The following is a 21141-nucleotide window of genomic DNA, read 5'->3' on the forward strand; positions in this document are numbered from 1 at the left end:
AAAGTCTTTGGTGCAGAATCAAAGCTTGCAGCTGTTTCTTACTTTTATACTGATTATGTCTCACTTAGGGCAAGTTAAGTCATAAAAATTAACCAGGGTAGTGAAATGCATCAAATCCACATTAATATCTTTAATTACTGTGCCATACCTGAGTGCTCAGTCCTGCTTTAGTAAGCTATCAGGGTTCTCCATTAGGAGTTCTGCTTTCACAAGCTGTGGCACTGCTAATTTGCCTCAGGTGAAAAAAATAAAAATATGCAAATCTCAGAAAAGAGTATTTTTAAAGAAAATGAGACCAAAGGCAGTTTACTTCTTTTCAAATTAATGTGTCCTTTTTTTAAAAACCTGCCCATTTTCACTTTGGGTGATATTGAAACTCAAAGTGACTTTACTTGTAAAAATACATTTTATATGGACTCAATTTAATGCCTTGGGACCTTTCATAAAAATTTATCACCTCCTGCAGAAAATGTGTCTTTTCTTCCCCTTTGCAGAAAAACATAGTGAATCAGAGACCTAGTCAAGATAAATTTTGAGGTCTATTTTAATGTAATATTAATAACTCAATCAGGGATGAACCCATGTGCTCCAGTTAAAACATCTCTTGTTCTGTGAATATTACTGAAAAGTTTTGCCATTTAAAAAATATAGCTTAGCAACATACCTTATTATTGAGTTTTCAAAAGAAATGTGGATACATTATTTTTACACAAATAGGAACTAATCAAGATATTGAGAAAATGAATATTCTCAGGAGCAATGAAGGAAAACATAGGTATATTATGAGTCATAGATAGCTGTGGATATTAGTGAGCAACCCTGTATAAATAACTGACATTTACAAAGCACTCTAAAGTTTGCCAATTGCACTATGTATGAACTTGTATGGGATCCACATAACAAACCCATGAGTTTACAAATAAAAGATATTTTTACATATATTTCATGAATGAGGAAACAAAGGCTAAGAAGGTAAAGTGATCAAGTTCAAACAGCTAGCTATTGTCAGAGGCAGAATTAAAGCTCCAACATTCCTGAATCTAGTGCCACTTTAGCAAACATGCGGAACAGGCTTCTAATCTTGGATCTCTTCCTCTGTCACTAACTGCTCCACTTATGTCTCTTTCATTAGGGATGCTTCATGTAGAGTGGAAATGAGCACTCACCTCATACAGATGAGGAAAAGGAAGGATGAGAGTGTCTTCAAATATAAAGAATTTATACACTTGGCACTTCTATGGGCAGTTAGATACCATAGAGTACAGTCATTATGATGACGATATATAACTTGCCCTACAGAAGAAAGAGGCCACAGGCAATTTTCACTTTATCAACTTAGCTGATGAGACAGCCTACAGAACCCCTCAGTTAGGACAATTCTAGTGGGTGACAGGACTGGCTGGGCATTCATCAAGTCCTAATTAGTTCCCTCTACTAATGCATGCCATCATTTCCTCTACAATTTATTGTTTTAGATAAGTACCTAGAGCATAGAAAGAATATGATCTGTCCAGGGTCTCATAATCAGTATATGCTGTTGTCGTTTGTCCTTTGTTCTCAAATATGACCAGAGCATCAGGAAGGTGATGTCATGACTTGCAAGTGAATTGGATAAAATTGAATTTAAGTGAGGGAGGGCTATGCAAAATCACTAGCTTCACACTAATCTCCAGAGCCATCTTGGTCCAGGGGCTAGATATAATTCAGGATGAATGAAAATAGTTCAGGGTCACATAATCAGTATATGCTACAGGTGGAACAAGAACCCATGTTCCATGGTTTCAACACCAGCTATACATATGCTACGCCACATCTGGGTTTCCACTTTCTTGGAACCTCAAAATATTTGTCTACCTTCCATCACTCTTGCACCATCCTAAGCATTGTTCAGAAAATATTGATGCCATATCCATACACACCCCAAAATGTAAGCTCTTTGAGGTCAAATACTACTACCCCCAGTTTACAGATGAGCATACTGGAGCTCAAGTTTATACGACTTGTGCAGGGTCCTATACCTTGCAAGTATGGAATAGGATATCTTATATTTATTATAGGATCATTGATTCATAATTGAAAGGGACAGCTAACCCAACTCCTGAATTTTATATAGGTGGAAACAGAAATTAGAGGATCAAACCACATTTCATGACATCAATTGAATATCTTGTGTTTCTCAGCAGATTTGGGATGATCAGTGAGTTGTGATTAATTACTTCTGAGGACCCTAAGACTTCAACGATATATCCAAATAAAAAAGACAATTTCTGTTTCTTAAAATCATACACGTAGATGATATAATAATATACTTAGAGAATCCTAGAGAATCAAGTAAAAAACTACTTGAAATAATACACAACTTTGGCAAAGCTGCAGGATACAAAACACACCCAGATAAATGATCTGCATTTCTATATATTACTAACAAACACCAAAAGCAAGAGATAGAAAGAGAAATTCCATTTAAAATTACTGTAGACATCATAAAATATTTGGGACTCTACCTGCCAAAACAAAGGTAGGAATTACATGAACAGAATTACAAAACACTCTTCACACAAGTAAAGTCACATCTAAAGTATCTGTTGCTCTTTGGTAATCCTAGCTAATAGAATGAAAGTGACAATTTACCTAAATTAATTTATTTATTCAATGTCACACCAATCAAACTACCAAAAATATTTTACAGAGCTAAAAAATAATAACAAAATTCATCTAGAAGAACAAAAGTTCCAAAATATCAAAGGGATTAATGAAAAGAAATACAAGGGAAGGTTACTTAGCTGCATTAGATCTTAAAATGTATTATAAAGCACCGATCATCAAAACCACTGATCAGTGGAATAGGTTAGGTACACAAGACATAGTAGTCAATGACTATACTAATCTACTGTTTGAAAAACTCAAAGATTCCAGCTCCTGGGATAAGAACTCTCTCTTTGACAAGAATTACTGGGAAAACTGGAAAAATACTATGGCAGGAAATAGGCATAGACTCACATCATACACCACATACCAAAATAAAGTCAAAATGTGTACATGATTTATATAGAAAGGATGATACTGTCAAGACACTTGGAATAGTTTACCTACCAGATTTACAGAGAACAAAAGAATTTATGAACAAATGAGATAGAGAATATTATGAAATGCAAAATGGATAATTTTGATTACATTAAATTGAAAAAAATTAGTACAGACAAAGCCAAAGGAACCAAGATTAGGAGACAAGAAGAAAAGTAGGAAAGAATTTTCACAATCAGTGTCTGTGATAAAGGCCTCATTTCTAAAATAACTGAGTCAAATTTACAAAAATATGTCATTCCCCAACTGATAAATGGTCAAGGATATGAAGATATAGTTTTCAAAGGAAGAAATTAAAGGTATCTGTAGTCATATGAAAAAATATCTAAATAACTACTGATTACAGAGATGCAAATCAAAACTCTGACATAACACATTACACCAACCAGATTGGCTAACATGACAAAAAAAGAAAATGATACATGTTGGAGAAGATGTGGGAGAATCAAAACACTAGTTCATTGTTGGTGGGGCTGTGAGCTAATCCAATCATTCTACAGAGCAATTTGGAACTATGCCAAAAGGGCTATAAAAATGTGCATATCCTTTGATCCAGCAAAATCTCTTCTAGGGCTGTATCCCAAAGAGATGATAAAAATGGGAAAAGGACCTGCATGTACAAAAATATTTATATCAGCTCTTTTGTGGTGGCCAAGAACTGGAAATTGAGGGGATGTTCATCAATTGGGGAATGGCTGAACAAGTTACGGTATGTGAATGTAATGGAATACTATTGTGCTATGAGAAATGATGAACAGGAAGACTTCGGAGAAGCCTGGAAAGACTTGTATGAACTGATGCTGAGTGAAGTGAGCAGATGCAGGAGAACATTACACGCTGTAACAGCCATAGTGTGTGAGGACTGTTTTTGATAGATGTACCCATTCACAGCAATGCAAGGAACGAAAATATTTCCAAAAGACTCTTGATGCAAAATGCCATCCACATCCAGAGAAAGAGCTATAGAGTCAGAGTGCAAAACGAAGAAGACGGTTTTCTCTTTCGTTGTTTTCTTTTGCTTTGGCTGTTCTCATGGTGTCTCCCATTTCTTTTAATTCTTCTATGCAACATGATAAATATGAAAATGTGTTTAATAAGAATGCATGTATAGAACCCATATGTCATCTTGGGGAGAGAGCAGGAGAAAATTTAAAACTTATGGATGTGATTGTTGAAAACAGAAAACAGATAGATTAATTAAAAAATTAAAAAACATACACGTGGTACCTTCTGTGGTAGATTTTACTTATAAAATTAAATATTCTTTTGCTCATTTTTTCAATAAGACAAACAAATGCTATTCACCCTTTATAATTAGTGCTCTTTTAGGGACAAACCTAGTCTTAATCCTAGAAGGTCAAACTAGAGTGGGTTTTTTAAATATTATTTGATTTCCTTAATTGCTTTAAATTCATAGATAAAAAAATAGGCTAATATGGGCAATCATCATTTCATGTGCAGGTGCTCTTTGTTTACTACATATCAAATTGCAGTGATAATTTGCCAATCAACTAATATGGAATAATGTGGGACATGATTGCATTATTATGTTCAGCTCTACAGGAATAGTATAACCATGCTGGATTTGCTTTTAATGCTCTATGTGTACACAAATTGCTCAATTAGGAAGGTCTTTTGTATAGAATGTGATAGAAATTAAAGATCAGGTTACACTTCATTCCCTATTTGTCTAGTCCATTGCCAAATGAGAAGAGAGAGAGAGAGAGAGAGAGAGAGAGAGAGAGAGAGAGAGAGAGAGAGAGAGAGAGAGAGAGAGAGAGAGAGGGAGGGAGGGAGGGAGGGAGGGAGGGAGGGAGGGAGGGAGAGAGGGAGAGAGGGAGAGAGAGGGAGAGAGGGAGAGAGAGGGAGAGGGAGAGGGAGAGAGGGAGAGGGAGAGGGAGAGGGAGAGGGAGAAGGAAAAAAAAGAAAATAAAGAAATCCCTGGGAAAGAATAAATCAATAAAATGGTTTAAATTTAAATCTCCTCTTTCCTCAGATATAAGAGTACATATATAATAATATCATTGATTTAGAGTTGAAATGGATATTTAATCTTGCTACTTAATTTTAGAGATGTAGGAAAAAAAGCCCCCAAAGGTTAACTGACTCACCTGAAATTACACAAGACACATGAGAAAATCAAGTTTCCAAATCATTTCCTATGACTCCCCGAATTCACTGTTCTTTCCAAGAATCAAGAACAAAGGTCAAGCTGAGAAATATATTCACTTACATTACCAACTCATAGATGATACGTAGTTTTAGGAAACAGCTGATATAAAAAAAATGCAAAGCATGTCCAATGTCCTGCATGAAGTTCATTTCTTAAGATAAACAAAGATGGAAATTTAGATTTGGCAGAAATAAACGTGACTGCCAAAAACCAAAAGCAATGGACAAATTTTCACAGTGAGAGAGATCAGCTGGCTGCATACAGTCTGGTTATCAAATCATATGTTCCACTTTTTCTTGTTTTCTTCCCTTATGCAAATGTGACATGTCTTAGATAGAGATACCACCATTAATTGCAAATCTCTATATGATATATCATTTTCTTTTTTCAATTCTGTATAATTTTCCTTTTTGTGACAACATACTGGTAGATATCAGGTCCATATTTGATTTGCTATTTTTTTCTTCCTAAAGATTCATTATGCCTGCAATCACTGATGATTCTAAATGAAAATATAAACACTGCCAGCCTGACTGTATTCTTGCAATGGGTTCCAATCATCAGAGGGACATCCAAATATCCAATTTATTATTAATCATAACAGGGCCACAAGAAAGCCATATTTAGTTTAGAATTCTCCAAAGAAAAACAAAAACCTCATTTTTCCCATAAGAGCAAAGCATTTTTATCTTCCCTGGGGAATTAGAAGCAGAGCTCTAAAGACTTAAATCAACTTTTCAGAGGAATAGTTGGAAATATAACACCCAATGGTGGCTGGCAAACTCTTTGTCATGGAATCTTACATTCAAGTCTATGGTTGTGGATTGCACAGTCTAACTGAGAAAACAAAACAAAATAATCAAACAAAACTATGAGATAGAAAGAATTTGTCTCTGACACCATTTTAGATCTTTCATGCCCTTTGTCGCATCCTCCTCTTCTGTCTCCACTATATACTTGCCCTATGTCTCTACTGTGGTTTCAATGTAAAAAAATCAAGACATCTTATAAATATGAATTATAGTGCAATATAATCCAAAATTTCTTTACAAAGATATATTTTGACTTTCTTTTTTATGTTTCTTTATTTATTTTTATTTTCACCATCATTTCCACAATATTTTTAGTTCCAAATTTTCTCCCAATCTCTCCCCTCCCCCATCTCAAAACTCTGTACATTCTGATTACCCCTTCCCCCAATCTGCCCTCCCTTGTATCACACCCCTCCCTTCCCTTATCCCCATCTACTCTCTTTTCTTGTAGGGAAAGAGAGATTTCTGTACCCCATTACCTGTATTTCTTATTTCCCAGTTGCATGCAGAAACAATTCTCAACATATATTCCTAATACTTTGAATTCCCACTTCTCTCCCTTCTTCCCTCCCCACCCATCCCCACTGAGAAGGTAAGCAATTTAATACAGGCTATATATGTGTAGTTTTGCAAAGGACTTCCATAATAGTCATGGTGTATAAGGCTAACTTTATTTCCCTCCATCCTATCCTACCCACCATTTATTCTATTCTCTCTTTTGACTTTATCTCTCCCCAAAAGTGTTTACTTCTAGTTGCTCCCTTCTCCCTTTGGCCTCCCTCCTATCATACCCCTCACCCTACTTGTCCCCTTCTCCCCTGCTTTCCTGCAGTGTAAAATAGATTTTCATACCAAACTGAGTGAGCATGTTATTCCCTCTCTAAGCCAAATGTGATGATAGTGTCACTTTTTCCCTCTCACCTCCTCCCTTTTCCCCTTCGTTGAAAAAGCTTTTTCTTGCCTCTTTTATAAGAGATAATTTGCCCCATTCCATTTCTCCTTTTCTTCTTCCAATGTATTCCTCTCTCACCCCTTAATTTCATTTTTTTACACATCATCCCTTCCTATTCAATTTACCTTGTGCTCTCTGTGTATACACACACACACACGTGTGTGTGTATGTGTGTGTGTGTGTGTGTGTGTGTGTGTGTGTGTGTGTGTGTAATCCCTCCAATTACTCAAATACTGAGAAAAGTTTCAAGAGTTACAAATATTATCTTTCCATATAGGAATGTAAATGGTTCAACTATATAAAGCCCGTTATGATTTCTCTTTCCTGTTTACCTTTTCATGCTTCTCTTGATTCTTGTGTTTGAAAGTCAAGTTTTCTATTCAACTCTGGTCTTTTCATCAAGAATACTTGAAAGTCTTCTATTTCACTGAATGACCCTTTTTTCCCCCTGAAATATTATACTCAGGTTTTCTGGGTAGGTGATTCTAGGTTTTAATCCTACTTCCCTTGACTTCTGGAATATCATACTTTAAGCCCTTTGATCCATTAATGCAGAAATTGCTAGATCTTGTGTTATCCTGATTGTATATTCACAATATTCGAATTGTTTCTTTCTAGCTGCTTGCAATATTTTCTCCTTGACCTAGGAACTCTGGAATTTGACTACAATATTCCTAGGAGTTTCTCTTTTTGGATCTTTTGCAGGAGGTCATTGGTGGATTCTTTCAATATTTATTTTGCCCTCTGGTTCTAGAATATCATGTCAGTTTTCCTTGATAATTTCTTTTAAAAAAAATTACAGATCCTTTATGTAGTAGTAGCATGAAGCAATGACAGCCTAGTAACTCAAGATTTTTACCTTTCAATAGAACAAATGTGTTTTTTAAAATTTTTATGTAAAGTGCCAGCTTTATGTACAAACTACTTTTTAAAAAAAAGAATAAAGTAAACTTTTAAAACCTGATTTGCAGCAAGCAGTGAGCCTACCATTTTTCCAACTATGTATGGATCTGCCTAGAAACCAAGGATTTAATCTGTTACATTAAACTAATTTAAGAGGTCTCCCCATTCTAAAGTCAAAATAGATAAGACCTTCAAGCTACAGAAAGCCATCTAAGATCAGTCTTCTTGCTAAAACATTAACACTTTCATTTTCAGATCTTTCACAAAAATCCAAGTAGCTTACATCAAGTATCACCACATCCTAAGCAACACCACTTGTGAACATTAAACAAGATCTTTCTGAGGTAGCTACACAACAGTCTTAAATGCCAATAATGGTCATTTCTTAGTACAGTCATTTCACTGTGTAGCATTAAAAGTAAGTGATTTTCTTGGTGGAAAAAAAAAAAAAAAACACCAGCTAAGTAATAGCATGATTTCAGTTCATCTAGAAGTCTGCATCCAAGGTAAAAGAATTCTCAGCTGGACTTGACATCACTCCCGTTCTCTGATATTCTCCTACTCTCTTCTCAAAGAAGTTGGTTTTCCCTTCCGATGAGATATTATCCATAAAATCAAATGGATTTTCTGCTCTAAGAATCTTGCTAAAACCTAGTTCCAACATAACTCTGTCTGCTACAAATTCAATGTACTGCTTCATTAAAGTGCAATTCATTCCAATCAACTTTACAGGTAAAGCTTCAGTTAAAAACTCCTGTTCTATTTTAACAGCATCGATGATTTCTTTTACTTTTTCTTCTGAAGGCTTGTGTACCAGGTGTTTGAACATTAAACAGGCAAAATCACAGTGCAAACCCTCATCTCTACTAATAAGTTCCTTGGAAAAAGTTAATCCAGGCATTAAGTCTCATTTCTTTAGCCAGAATATGGATGCAAAAGAACCAGAAAGGAAGATTCCTTCAACAGCTGCAAAAGCTACAAGACGCCATATGTTGCCTCTCTGTCCCCAATCCATCGCAACGCCCAGTCAGCTTTCTTTTTAACACAAGGTAGCATTTCAAAGGCATTGAAGAGAAATTCCCTTTTTTGGGGTCCTTAATATAAGTGTCAATAAGGAGACTATACATTTCAACATGTATGTTTTCCATAGCAATTTGGAAGCCAGAAACAGGCGAGCTTCAGCGACCTGTACTTCTTGGCTGAACTGCTCCACCAAATTTTCATTAACTATGCCATCACTTGCTGCAAAGAAAGCTAACACATGAGATATGAAGTATTTCTTCTTAGACTTCAGTGTTTCCCAGTGCTGAATATCCTTAGAGAGATCCACCTCCTCAGTTGTCCAGAAGGAGGCCTTTGCTTTCTTATACATGTGCCAAATATCATGGTACTGAATGGGGAAGATAACAAAGCACCTAGTATTCTCCTTTAGGAGTGGTTCATCTTCAGTGCTGGGGAGGGCTGATGCATTTGGAGAATTTTGTTTTACCGGCTCTGAGGGCTCCAAGAAAATCTTTGCCACCTTACTCTCCAGGATGTGGGTGCTGTTCACAGGTGCATATTCTCCTTGTATGTAACCTTGAGCTCCTTTAGAGGTGACTGGGGAGAGTGGGGTGCAGGAGGACAGCAAGGTGAGGGCTTGGAGGGCTGATGGGTCAGGCGCAAGCAGGAAGCAGAAGAAGAGCTGTCCTGAAGCAGCTGGGGAAGACACACCTGCTAGGTCTGGGCTGAAGCATTCAAAGCCCATAGTTTCATGAAAGATGATGTCTAGGCTCTTTTTTTGATCATGGCTTTCAGGTAACCCCATCATTTTTAAATAGTCTCTCCTGGATCTATTTTCCAGGTCAGTTGTTTTTTCCAATGAGATACTTCATATTGTCTTCTATTTTTTCATTCATTTGGTTTTGTTTTATAATTTCTTGGTTTCTCATAAATTCATTAACTTCCATGTGCTCCATTTAAATTTTGAAAGAACTGTTTTCTTCAGTGAGCTTTTGAACCTCCTTTTCCACTTGGCTAATTCTGCTTTTTAAAGCATTCTTCTCCTCATTGGCTTTTTGAACCTCTTTTGCCAATTGAGTTAGCCTATTTTTAAAGGTGTTATTTTCTTCAGCATTTTTTTGGGTCTCCTTTAGCAAGTTGTTGACTCATTTCTCACGATTTTCTTGTGTCACTCTCATTTCTGTTCCCAATATTTCCTCCACCTCTCTTACTTGATTTTCAAAATCATTTTTGAGCTCTTTCATGTCCTGAAACCATTGCATATCAATTTTGGAGGTTTTGGATCCTCTGATGGTATGCATTGTTCTTCCTCATCCAAAAGGATGGAAGAAAATACCTGTTCACCAAGAAAGTAGCTTTCTATAGTCTTATTTTTCCTTCCTTTTTGGGCATCCCAGTCAGAAACTTGACTTTTGAGTCCTTTGTTGAGAGGAGGGTATACTCTGGGGACCTGTAAGTTCTCAGTTCCTCCAAGGTGGCACAATCAAAGGAGAGGAGCTTACTCCTCTCCTGACCTATGCTCTGGTCTGGGAGCAACCACAAGCCCAGAATCTGTGAGTAGAATTCCCTCTCCAGATCCTCCACCAACTTTACCAGGACAGCCTGCACTCCTTCTTAGAGCAACTAAGATCTTGCTCACTCCAATCCCAGCACTCCACCTTGCAGCTCCCTTGCAAATGATTAGGGAACTTGAATACTAAAAGGCTTCTCTAGGGCCTAATAACAATAAAGTTATAATTGTGAAATGCTAGATATCTAGGGTAGAGATGGAGTGATATTGAAGAGAGAGGATGCTGAGAAAGCCACTGATAATGTCTTCCTCCTTCTCAAAAATGCTATTCTTTCTTAGGGTCCTAGGAGATCAGACTATTGGAAGACTGAATCACAAGGATGTTTCTCTGTGGGTTTTCATAATGTCCCTCATTTGATGAGCTCAACTAGGTCAGCAGGCTGCCTCTCCATAATCAGCTGCCAGCCTCAGGGGAGAGAGCCATCTCTGCTCTACTCTTTTCTAACAATGAACTGCTTAGAAAGAGAATATATGAAGACATGGTGTATTAAAGCATGATATTTCCTTCATAAATTATGTAGAACTAAAAGAGGCATCATTAGGCATGGGAAGGGATATCAAAGCTTGCTCTTTCCTCTCCCCCCTGTCCCTACAGTTTTTGTAAGCTATGTCTCTCTTATGTTTATAGAATCCCATATAAATGAGTAGATATTTAGAGAGATGAATGAATGGATGGATGGATAGATAGAAAGATAAAAATCACAATCCCGAGCTCTATCTGTTTGAATCCTTTCCTGATAACATGGTAGGAAAATAGAGAGGTCTTTTTTAATGTATATTGAAGTGAAATAAAGTTTTAACAGACCCAGTATTCTATGACAAAGCAGTGGATTTGTAATCTCACTGATGAGGGAATTCTCTCTGATGATTCAGATTACTGCTTATTCATGATGGTCCATTTATACCCTTCCCTAAATTTGCTGCAGGGTGTTTATTTTATGTTCTGGCATTCTTTTCACATTGTGTGAATGTCAATGACACATGGGGTCTATCAACCCTATTAGTTGGGCCTACCTCTTTCCATGTGACTCCTTTGTCCTTTTCCGTCCTAGTCTTTCATTTCTTGGATGAGATCTAGCATATTCTTGTCCAGCTCTCCATCACAATTCCTCATTTATAGTATATTACAGCCTGCTTGCTCACATTCACCATGCCCCTGTCCATTACCTTATGCATGATTCTCAGATTCCTTTTTTGGGCAGGGACTCAAACTTAATGTATTCTTTCTGTGGTTAGAAAAAGTGTAGCATTTTTGGAATATTTTGCCTTGATACCAAACTTTATAAAGCCTTATGAAACTTTTAGGACTTTCTCATGATCACAATTAAATGGAGATACATAGAAGTGATGAAAGGCCTACTTTTAGCTGTAGATCTCAGAGCCATCCAACATAAGTGTTTGGAAAACAACTATCTTCCACTCAGAGATGGCAAGGGACTTTGGATCTGGGGCATAAAAGGAAGGAGTATTGGTGCTCTTTCCACCCTCAGAAAGCAAAACAACAAAAAAACAAACAAAAAGAGACCCATCATCTATAAGCATGACTACTCATTGGAAAGTTGAGAAATAAAGGATGATGTTACTAGCTATTTAGATGTTCTAATACTGACTCCTCACCCATAAGGGAGAGGGAAATACACAAGATACTGAGGTCTTCTTCTGGTCTGGTTTTGTCATGTCCCCTTGCTGATTTTATCATGTGACATTGTGGCTTAGAGATAGCATAGCTATGCTTTGGAGACATAAAGAAGTGGTCTTTGTCACGTACTTTGTGGCCATAAGTGAGTCATTTAACCTCTTAGTGAACCAGGAAACTCTTTAAGAATCTACATTCTAGATGCATTGCAATCTACATTAGTGAAAGGAATATTTACATGGGAGCTCCTCAAACCAATGGAATTACAGGTACAAGGTATTTTTTTTGTTTTTTCAAATGATGCGACTACATTTTTTTTTTCTTTTTATTTAGCTTTTAACATTCATTTTCACAAAATTTTGGGTTACAAATTTTTCCCCTTTTCTCCCCTCCCCCCCCAAACGCCAAGCATTCTAATTGCCCCTATGACCAATCTGCTCTCTCTTCTATCATCCCTCTCTGCCCTTGTCTCTGTCTTCTCTTTTGTCCTGTAGGGCCAGATAGCTTTCTATACCCCTTTACCTGTATTTCTTATTTCCTAGTGGTAAGAACATTACAGTTGATCTTAACACTTTGAGTTCCAACTTCTTTAGCTCCCTCCCTCTCCACCCCTTCCCTTTGGAAGGCAAGCAATTCAATATGGGCCAAATCTGTGTAGTTTTGCAAATGACTTCTATAATAGTTGTGTTGTATAGGACTAACAATATTTCCCTCCATCCTATCCTGTCCCCCATTACTTCTATTCTCTTTTGATCCTATCCCTCCCCATGAGTGTTGACCTCAAATTGCACTCTCCTCCCCATGCCCTCCCTTCTATCATCCCCCCCCACTCTGCTTATCCCCCTATCCTCCACTTTCCTGTATTGTAAGATAGGTTTTCATACCAAGATGAGTAGGCATTTTATTCTTTCCTTTAGTGGAATGTGATGAGAGTAGACTTCATGTTTTTCTCTCACCTCCCCTCTTTATCCCTCCACTAATGAGTCTTTTGCTTGCCTCTTTTATGAGAGATAATTTGCCCCATTCAATTCTCCCTTTCTCCTCCCAATATCTTTCTCTCTCACTGCTTGATTTCATTTTTTTTTAAGATATGATCCCATCCTCTTCAATTCACTCTGTGCACTCTGTCTCTATGTGTGTGTGCGTGTGTGCATGTGTGTGTGTGTAATCCCACCCAGTACCCAGATACTGAAATGTTTCAAGAGTTACAAATATTGTCTTTCCATGTAGGAATGTAAACAGTTCAACTTTAGTAAGTCCCTTATGACTTCTCTTTGCTGTTCACCTTTTCATGGTTCTCTTCATTCTTGTGTTTGGAAGTCAAATTTTCTTTTCAGCTCTGGTCTTTTCATCAAGAATGCTTGAAAATCCTCTATTTCATTGAAAGACCAATTTTTCCCCTGAAGTATTATACTCAGTTTTGCTGGGTAGGTGATTCTTGGTTTTAGTCCTAGTTCCTTTGACTTCTGGAATATCCTATTCCATGCCCTTCGATCCCTTAATGTAGAAGCTGCTAGATCTTGTGTTATCCTGATTGTATTTCCACAATACTTGAATTGTTTCTTTCTAGCTGCTTGCAATATTTTCTCTTTCACCTGGGAGTTCTGGAATTTGGCCACAATGTTCCTAGGAGTTTCTCTTTTTGGATCTCTTTCATGCGGTGTTCTGTGGATTCCTTGAATATTTATTTTGCCCTCTGGTTCTAGAGTCTCAGGGCAGTTTTCCTTGATAATTTCATGAAAGATGATGTCTAGGCTCTTTTTCTGATCATGGCTTTCAGGTAGGCCCATAATTTTTAAATTGTCTCTCCTGGCTCTATTTTCCAGGTCAGTTGTTTTTCCAATGAGATATTTCACATTATCTTCCATTTTTTCATTCTTTTGGTTTTGTTTTGTGATTTCTTGGTTTCTCATAAAGTCATTAGCCTCCATCTGTTCCATTCTAATTTTGAAAGAACTATTTTCTTCAGTGAGCTTTTGAATCTCCTTTTCCATTTGGCTAATTCTGCTTTTGAAAGCATTCTTCTCCTCATTGGCTTTTTGAACCTCTTTTGCCAATTGAGTTAGGCTAGTTTTCAAGGTGTTATTTTCTTCAACATTTTTTTGGGTCTCCTTTAGCAGTGAGCTGATTTGCTGTTCATGCTTTGACTTCATGTCTCTCATTTCTCTTCCCAGCTTTTCCTCCACCTCTCTAACTTGATTTTCAAATTTCTTTTTGAGCTCTTCCATGGCCTGTGCCCATTGAGTGGGCTGGGACACAGAAGCCTTGATTTCTGTGTCTTTGCCTGATGGTAAGCATTGTTCTTCCTCATCAGAAAGGAAGGGAGGAAATGCCTGTTCACCAAGAAAGTAACCTTCTATAGTCTTATTTCTTTTCCCTTTTCTGGGCATTTTCCCAGCCAGTGACTTGACCTCTGAATATTTTCCTCACACCCACCTCACCTCCTGATCCTCCCAGCCAGTGTTTGGGGTCTGAGATTCAAATACTGCTTCCAGCCTCAGGGCTTTGGGCGGGGGCAGGGCTGCTATTCAGTGTGAGATTAAATTCAGATGCTCAGGTGAGGGCAGGGCTGCCTCTCAGTCTCAGTTCCCTTAGGGAGTTTATGCACAGACCTTCAACAATGGATCCAGGCTCCTGCCTGCTTGGGGAGCCCTGGTCTGCCGCTGCCCCTCAGCTTCTGTCTCCCGAGGGGGCCCGAGCCATGGGGGCACCCCACTCCCCTCTCGACCCGCCAAAGGGACTCTCTCACAGACCCCCGTCACCTGTGGGTGGAGGTACTTGTGCGGCCGCTGGAGATCCCGTCCCTGAAGCCCGCTCGGATCTTTTCCTCTCTGTGCTGCGGCCGGGCTGTACTCAGCTCCCAGTCCCGGCGCCCAGTCCGCGGCATGAAGGACCTTTTACGAGAGGTTTGCAGGTCTCTCCGGAACAGAAATCTCCCTCGCTCCAATGTTCTGTGGCCTCTGGGTGCAGAATTCGCCGTGAGTTACTTCTTTGTAGTTGTTCTATGGGTTGTGGGTTCGGAGCTATGTGTATGTGCGTCTTTCTACTACGCCATCTTGGCTCCGCCCCCGATGCGACTACATTGTAATGAGACATTATATCCTTAGCTCCCGACATCAATCTCAGGTTTCTCCCCAAGAAGACAAGTATTCTTTTGGAACAATAACAACTCTAGAACAAATGAATGTCATCAAAATGAATCCCTATCCACTGCACAATGTTTGAACAAATTATATCATATAAATAAAATAGATTATTAATGATCCTTGAGATATGAAAGTCATGAGGAAATCAAACATGCGAAGATTTGTATCAACTGATGCAGAAAAAAAGAAAACAGAATTATGAGAATAATGAATGTAACATCACAAAGCAGCCAAACTCAGATGATCTGGAATGACCTTGTGCAAGAAAACAGTTAATCAAACACTTTATCTTACACCCAAGTGAAGGAAGGTGCTAACAAATTATTGCACATATTTTCAGATTAAGTGATTTCATCTGCTTGTTTTGCCTAGATGTTATTCTTCGTAACAAAATGGAGGTGGAGGAATACAGTAAGAGATTACTATAATCCAAAAATTCCCCATTAAATTGTTAAAAAAAATCATCTCTTCTAGAATTAATATATTAACTTCCAAGGTTCTGATTTTAAAAGTGAATGTCTTAACTGAAATAAATTGTAGGACCTTTAGTATCCAACCCAACCCAATCTAAGCAATTATTTAGTACCTAAACATGCTGGCAAGTTCTGGAGATACAAAGACAAAATAAGAAACTATTACTTCCTTCAAGGAGTTAACTTTCTATAGAAAGGATATGACATGTAAATATATAATCATAGACATATTAAATTGAAAAGGAGGGAATGAGCATTAATAGCTAGGGGGATCAGGAAGGAATGTAAGAGATAACAACTGAAGTAAACCATGAAAGGTGTTCAAGTCCTATCCCATCCATATCTCCATAAGAAAAATAAGCACTAGGACTCAGTTTAAGTGATGGCATGACAGTAGTAGTAGTACTAGCAGTAGTAGCAGCAGCAGTAGTAATAGATGCAATAGTAGTAGTAGTGGTGGTGGTAGTCGTGATGGTAGTAGACATAGTGGCAGAGAGAGTGGTAGTGTAGTAGTAGGGCTGGTGGTAGTAGTGGTGGTGGTGGTAGTAGTAGTAATAGGTGATTAGTAATAGCAGAGCACTTATAATGCAATAGGGCCTAATCATGGCTGTTACTGGTAAGATATACTGGAATGATCTATGTTAAGTTGGTTCCCAAAGGTTCTATAGCAACTTTGTAATAAATGACTATTTCCCAGCCCTCAAGACAAGGGAGAAAACAAGAAACACTCACTGTAGCCTGCTGCTTTTCTGCTTTCTCAGCTGCCTCATTAAGTTGCTTTTGAAAGGCCTCCTGGAGAGACTTCATTTCTTCCCTAGTTTAGTACAAGGAAAAAAAAAAGACATAATACAATTTCTTCAGTTCCTTCTGCCCATGAGGAAAAAGGTTGTTTGTTTATTTGTGTTTAGAAAATAGACACCTTGAACTGAGTAGGGACAACCTGAAGCAGCCAGCATCTATCTAAGGGTCCCCTTAACAAAGGTCTTTGTCTCTGGATGCAAATGCAAAAAGTAAATTGAATTGAAAAGAAACTGCCTTGCCATTATGTCTAACAAAGGATCCCACTGTGTAACACATCTGTGAACTATGTAATGGGTAGCAAATCAAATTAATATAATAATACAAACCAGCAAGCTAATTCCACTAAAAAATTGTAGGGTGGGAACCTGCCAGTTATAGAAAAGTTACTCCAGATTTGCTGAGTGTGTATGCTTCCAGCTTCCTTCTGTACTCCTAAGTGATGACTTCACCTTGATTAATATCATCATGCTACCCATAATGCTTCAGAAGTCTAAGCTTTTCTGAAGAGTCTAAAGGATAGCCTCATTGCTTTCGGATAAAAAGGAAAACACACACACTTACATGCACTCTTCATGAATAAGACTTCATGTAGGCATTTAACACGAACCTTTCTTCAACTAGTGGAAATGCAAAGATTCTCAAAAATGTCAATACCCTTCTTGAATTTATCTACCTGTCACATGGCATTTTGAAAATAAATGATTTCAAATTATGCTTTTTTTCTAGACTAATTAATTCTCCTTGGTTTTCTTTTTTATCACCTAAGCCATATATATAAGAACAAGACATAATTATCACTATACATATTTTAAAAATTATTTTGGAAGTAATTTTTCTGGACTCTGCCCCTCCCACACCACTTCTATTAACCACCAAAAGACATCAGACATAGATGTTTCTAGCTCAAAGAGATCTGAGAGATATTTTCTAATTGCCTCACTTTACAGATGAGACAAATGAGGCTGAGAGAGGGAAAGGGATTTAGCCAAAGTAACAAACCTAGTCAGTTAGAAGGAGGATGAAAAATTGGAAATGTCTCTCAATTGTTCTACAAACAATTCTGGTATTCCAGTAACCAAAATGAGTTAATATAAATAAATATCAACTGATTTTCAAAAGTAAGAGATATTCCCTGGGAGCTAGGAAATTGTTATGGAAGCATTAACTGTACGTCTGGGTGTCTATCAATTCCCTTTAGCCTATGTTTCTTTCACTTCACTCTGAGGAGATCGAAGGCAGTTGCTTTTTCCACCTTACCAACACATCCATCCTCTTTCCAACAATGAATATTTCCTGCTCCCTAGCGATGATTTGTGTCCTGTGGAAAGGAAAACTGTATCCTTAGGTGTATCTCCTCAAGTCTCCAATATTAGACAGGAGAGAATCAAATTCCCCAAATTTTCCAGCCTGGAAGATATGGGCATCAAGGTCTTTGGATGGTGCCTTTCCACTCTAAATGGGGCTGTTCTATCATACCCCTCAAATGCATGACTCCATTTGCCCCCCAAATGAATCTAAAATAGTGTTCACCTTTTGCCCTCACTGCAGCGGACTGTAAGTTTGAGGGCTGGGACTGTTTTATTTAAATCTTTGTATTCTCACATCCTTGTACCATGTCTGGCATTCACAAGGCATTTAATAAAAGTTAGTTAAATTGGATTGAGTTGGTTAAAAATAAACTGAATTATTATTGAAGTGTAGAGTTCTGGTAGGAAGAAAACTAACGTTAAAATCAGGAGCCAGTTGGGTTAAATTCTTTGTCAGACACTCAGGATGTTATCAGGAGCAAGATACAACTTTGAAATTTCAGTTTTCTCATCTGCAAAATGGGGGTAGTAACACTTATGCTATTGGCCTTGTAGGGATAGAGGGAGATAATGTTTTTAAAAAGTGCTTAACCTAGAGCCTGGCACCAAATAGGTGCTTTATAAATGTTTATGGCCTCCCCCCATCAATATAAGAAAAGTACTCTTATTGGGTCAAAGAATTGTGAGTTTCTATTATGCTTTATGGTGGCAATTATTTCTGGACTTCTGATTAGGAACAACGAATAATAAACCACAGTAAACTATGAAGTGACTGAGGTGTTGTGGCCACTAATAAGCTGTGTGACCTTGGATTAGCCATTTAAATACTTTGTTTTTCTGTTTCCTCACCTTCAAAATAAAAAGAATACCAAGTTGCTAAGCAAAGTCTCTTTTGAAAGATTAAAAGCATTATACAGTTTATAGAAATGTATGTGGTGGCAATGATGATGATGACAAAAACCCATATTATTCTTTTCGTGCGACACCTAACAAGAGTGTTCTGACTTTGAACCTCTATATACCTGTTAAATATTTTTGACAGTCAAATTCTGGCACCCCAAACACCATTTATGAAGCAGACTGTCTAAAATTCAAAGTGCTTTTACAGAATCAGTAGGTAATTCACAACCATTTTATTAACTCCACGAGTTGTTTCCATGATCATGCATCTAAGCTGAAATGGGTCTCAGATGTTTTCTCAATCAACCCCCTGATTTTACAGTTGAGGAACCTGGGACTGAGAGAAGTTAAGTGAATTATCCAAGTTTATGCATATAGCAAGCCTTAGAGCCAAGTCTTCTGACTACAGAAAAAATGCTGCTTTCACTGAACTAAATGAAAACTTCTAGGATATCAGTACAAAACATATTCCTTAGAATTACTGTATTGCTTGGAATTTTTGAAATGCCTTTTATTTATTTATTTTTATTTCTTGCATCCTCTGGGAAATGGTACTTCAAGTGATGTTTTCTCACAACTGAACTGTCAACAAAATAAGATGTTACTTAGTGACTTGGGAGAAGAAAACAAGCATAAACAATTTACCAAACTCCCACCAGACCCATTCATGTTAATACATGTTGCATTTACTGCTTTTTTATTTTGTTTTGGTTACTTTTCAAATAATAGATGAAATATCCTCTTAATAGTTTCTTAACCAAACCCTCTGCTGTTGCTCATTACAGCTCCTGGAAATAAGCCCAAGGAACAGAATGTCTACAGAATCCATAAAAGAGATATAGGAAAAGCAGATTACATGTCCTGCTTTCATTACAATTAGAGGCAACAGGGCCTCCACTGGTTGAACTCTAAAGTGAAGGGCTGATATTCTGAAACTCTTCTCTTCGATTAAGGACTTTATGTCAAACCCACTCCTGTGGAGTTTTTCTACTTATGTCCCAAAGGTGCTTGGGATTAGGGGTATGATGGAGCCAATCATATAGGCTCCTGAGAGCCAAGTGTTAAATTTTCAATGTGAACATTTACACCCTGGAAATTGCCAAAAGTTACAAATGAGGGCTTACTTCATTATTTTATTGTTTGTCTTGATTTAAAAAAGTGATGGAGAAAATATTAATAATACAGATCTAACTGAAAATCATTTAGGCATTTTGTGTTTGGAGAGTTGATTGTTAAAATTTATCAGCACACGGCCTCTCAGATCTTTCATGCTCTATTAGTTGTCTTCTGTTGAAATCAATATTCCAGTCCTAGTTTGATCTAGACCCTATATGGGGTCCTGACCCACAATTTAACAAGTTATGTAAGAAGTCTTGAGTGGAAAAAGTTTAAGAAACTCTGATCTAGAGCACTGAGGACTTGCTAGATCGGAAGGTATATTTAAAGAGGGAAAGGAAGTGGCAGTGTCCAGAATATGGCATTATGGATGGATGGATGGATGGATGCATGGATGGATGGATGGATGGATGGATGGATAGATAGCATGGATGGATGGATAGACAGCATGGATGGATGGATGGGAGAGGTGATGGTATGTGTGGAAGGGATGGGACTGAGTCAAATTTCTGCTAATATATTTAAAACACATTTCTTCAAGTTTATCAACCAGAATTTGTGTTTGTATGTTTTTCATCAGTATAGCTTAGGATTGATCAGGAAACCACCTCTTTGCAGACAAGCACCTGTTGTGTAACTGAGAGTGAAAGAAAACTGCTTGAAGTGCTAAAGGCTGAGGGACACCCTAGGGAGGAGATTCACATGGGGACTAAACACATACAGTTCTTTCTGACTTCAAAGTCAGTTTTTGTCCAGTGTGACCATAGTAATAAATGGTGAAAGACTAGAATGAACTAAAGAACACTGTGTAAACAAAAGGAGGAGGGGGTTTTAACTGGTGATAGTAGCAACCAAAAGTGACTTTAAATTCTGACTTGGCTAATCCTAGCTCCTTTTGGTGTTAGCCCAAGTTCTTCCTTGGCCTCAAAATGCATATATACATTTAAATTTCGGTTGTGATCATTTAAACTACAGTTAAAGCATTCTGTTAATAAGATGTCAAATGACAAGTTGATTATGGACAATTCTGATTAAATGGTCAGAGCTACTACTAACAATTTTAATACTTGCAGTAGGTAGTCAGTAGTTACGACTTAAGAGATGCCAGAAATTTATAGACCACAAGGCCCTACTTGAAGAGAAACTCCTTGCCCATTAACTTCTCCAAATCTCCCAGTTTCTAAGGTCATCTTTGCCTAATCATTTTGAATAAATGTATGTATGTATGTATGTATGTATGTATGTATGTATGTAGCTATAATTTGT

The 21141-nt window shown here is 37.6% G+C and overlaps 1 protein-coding gene and 1 pseudogene across 1 annotated transcript in view; both read right to left on the reverse strand.

The window, feature by feature from the left end:
• The window catches only part of LUZP2 (leucine zipper protein 2), a 743524-nt gene that overhangs the window by 416263 nt on the left and 306120 nt on the right, over window positions 1-21141 (reverse strand). Inside the window, exon 4 of the mRNA XM_072619311.1 lies at window positions 16484-16565. Within this exon, the coding sequence (XP_072475412.1) occupies window positions 16484-16565 (82 nt within the window). The remainder of the gene's footprint in view (window positions 1-16483; window positions 16566-21141) is intronic.
• On the reverse strand, window positions 8412-9296 carry LOC140512544 (ribonucleoside-diphosphate reductase subunit M2 pseudogene; annotated as a pseudogene).

The sequence above is a fragment of the Notamacropus eugenii genome, chromosome 6 (genome assembly GCF_028372415.1).
Source record: "Notamacropus eugenii isolate mMacEug1 chromosome 6, mMacEug1.pri_v2, whole genome shotgun sequence".
NCBI lineage: Eukaryota > Metazoa > Chordata > Mammalia > Diprotodontia > Macropodidae > Notamacropus > Notamacropus eugenii.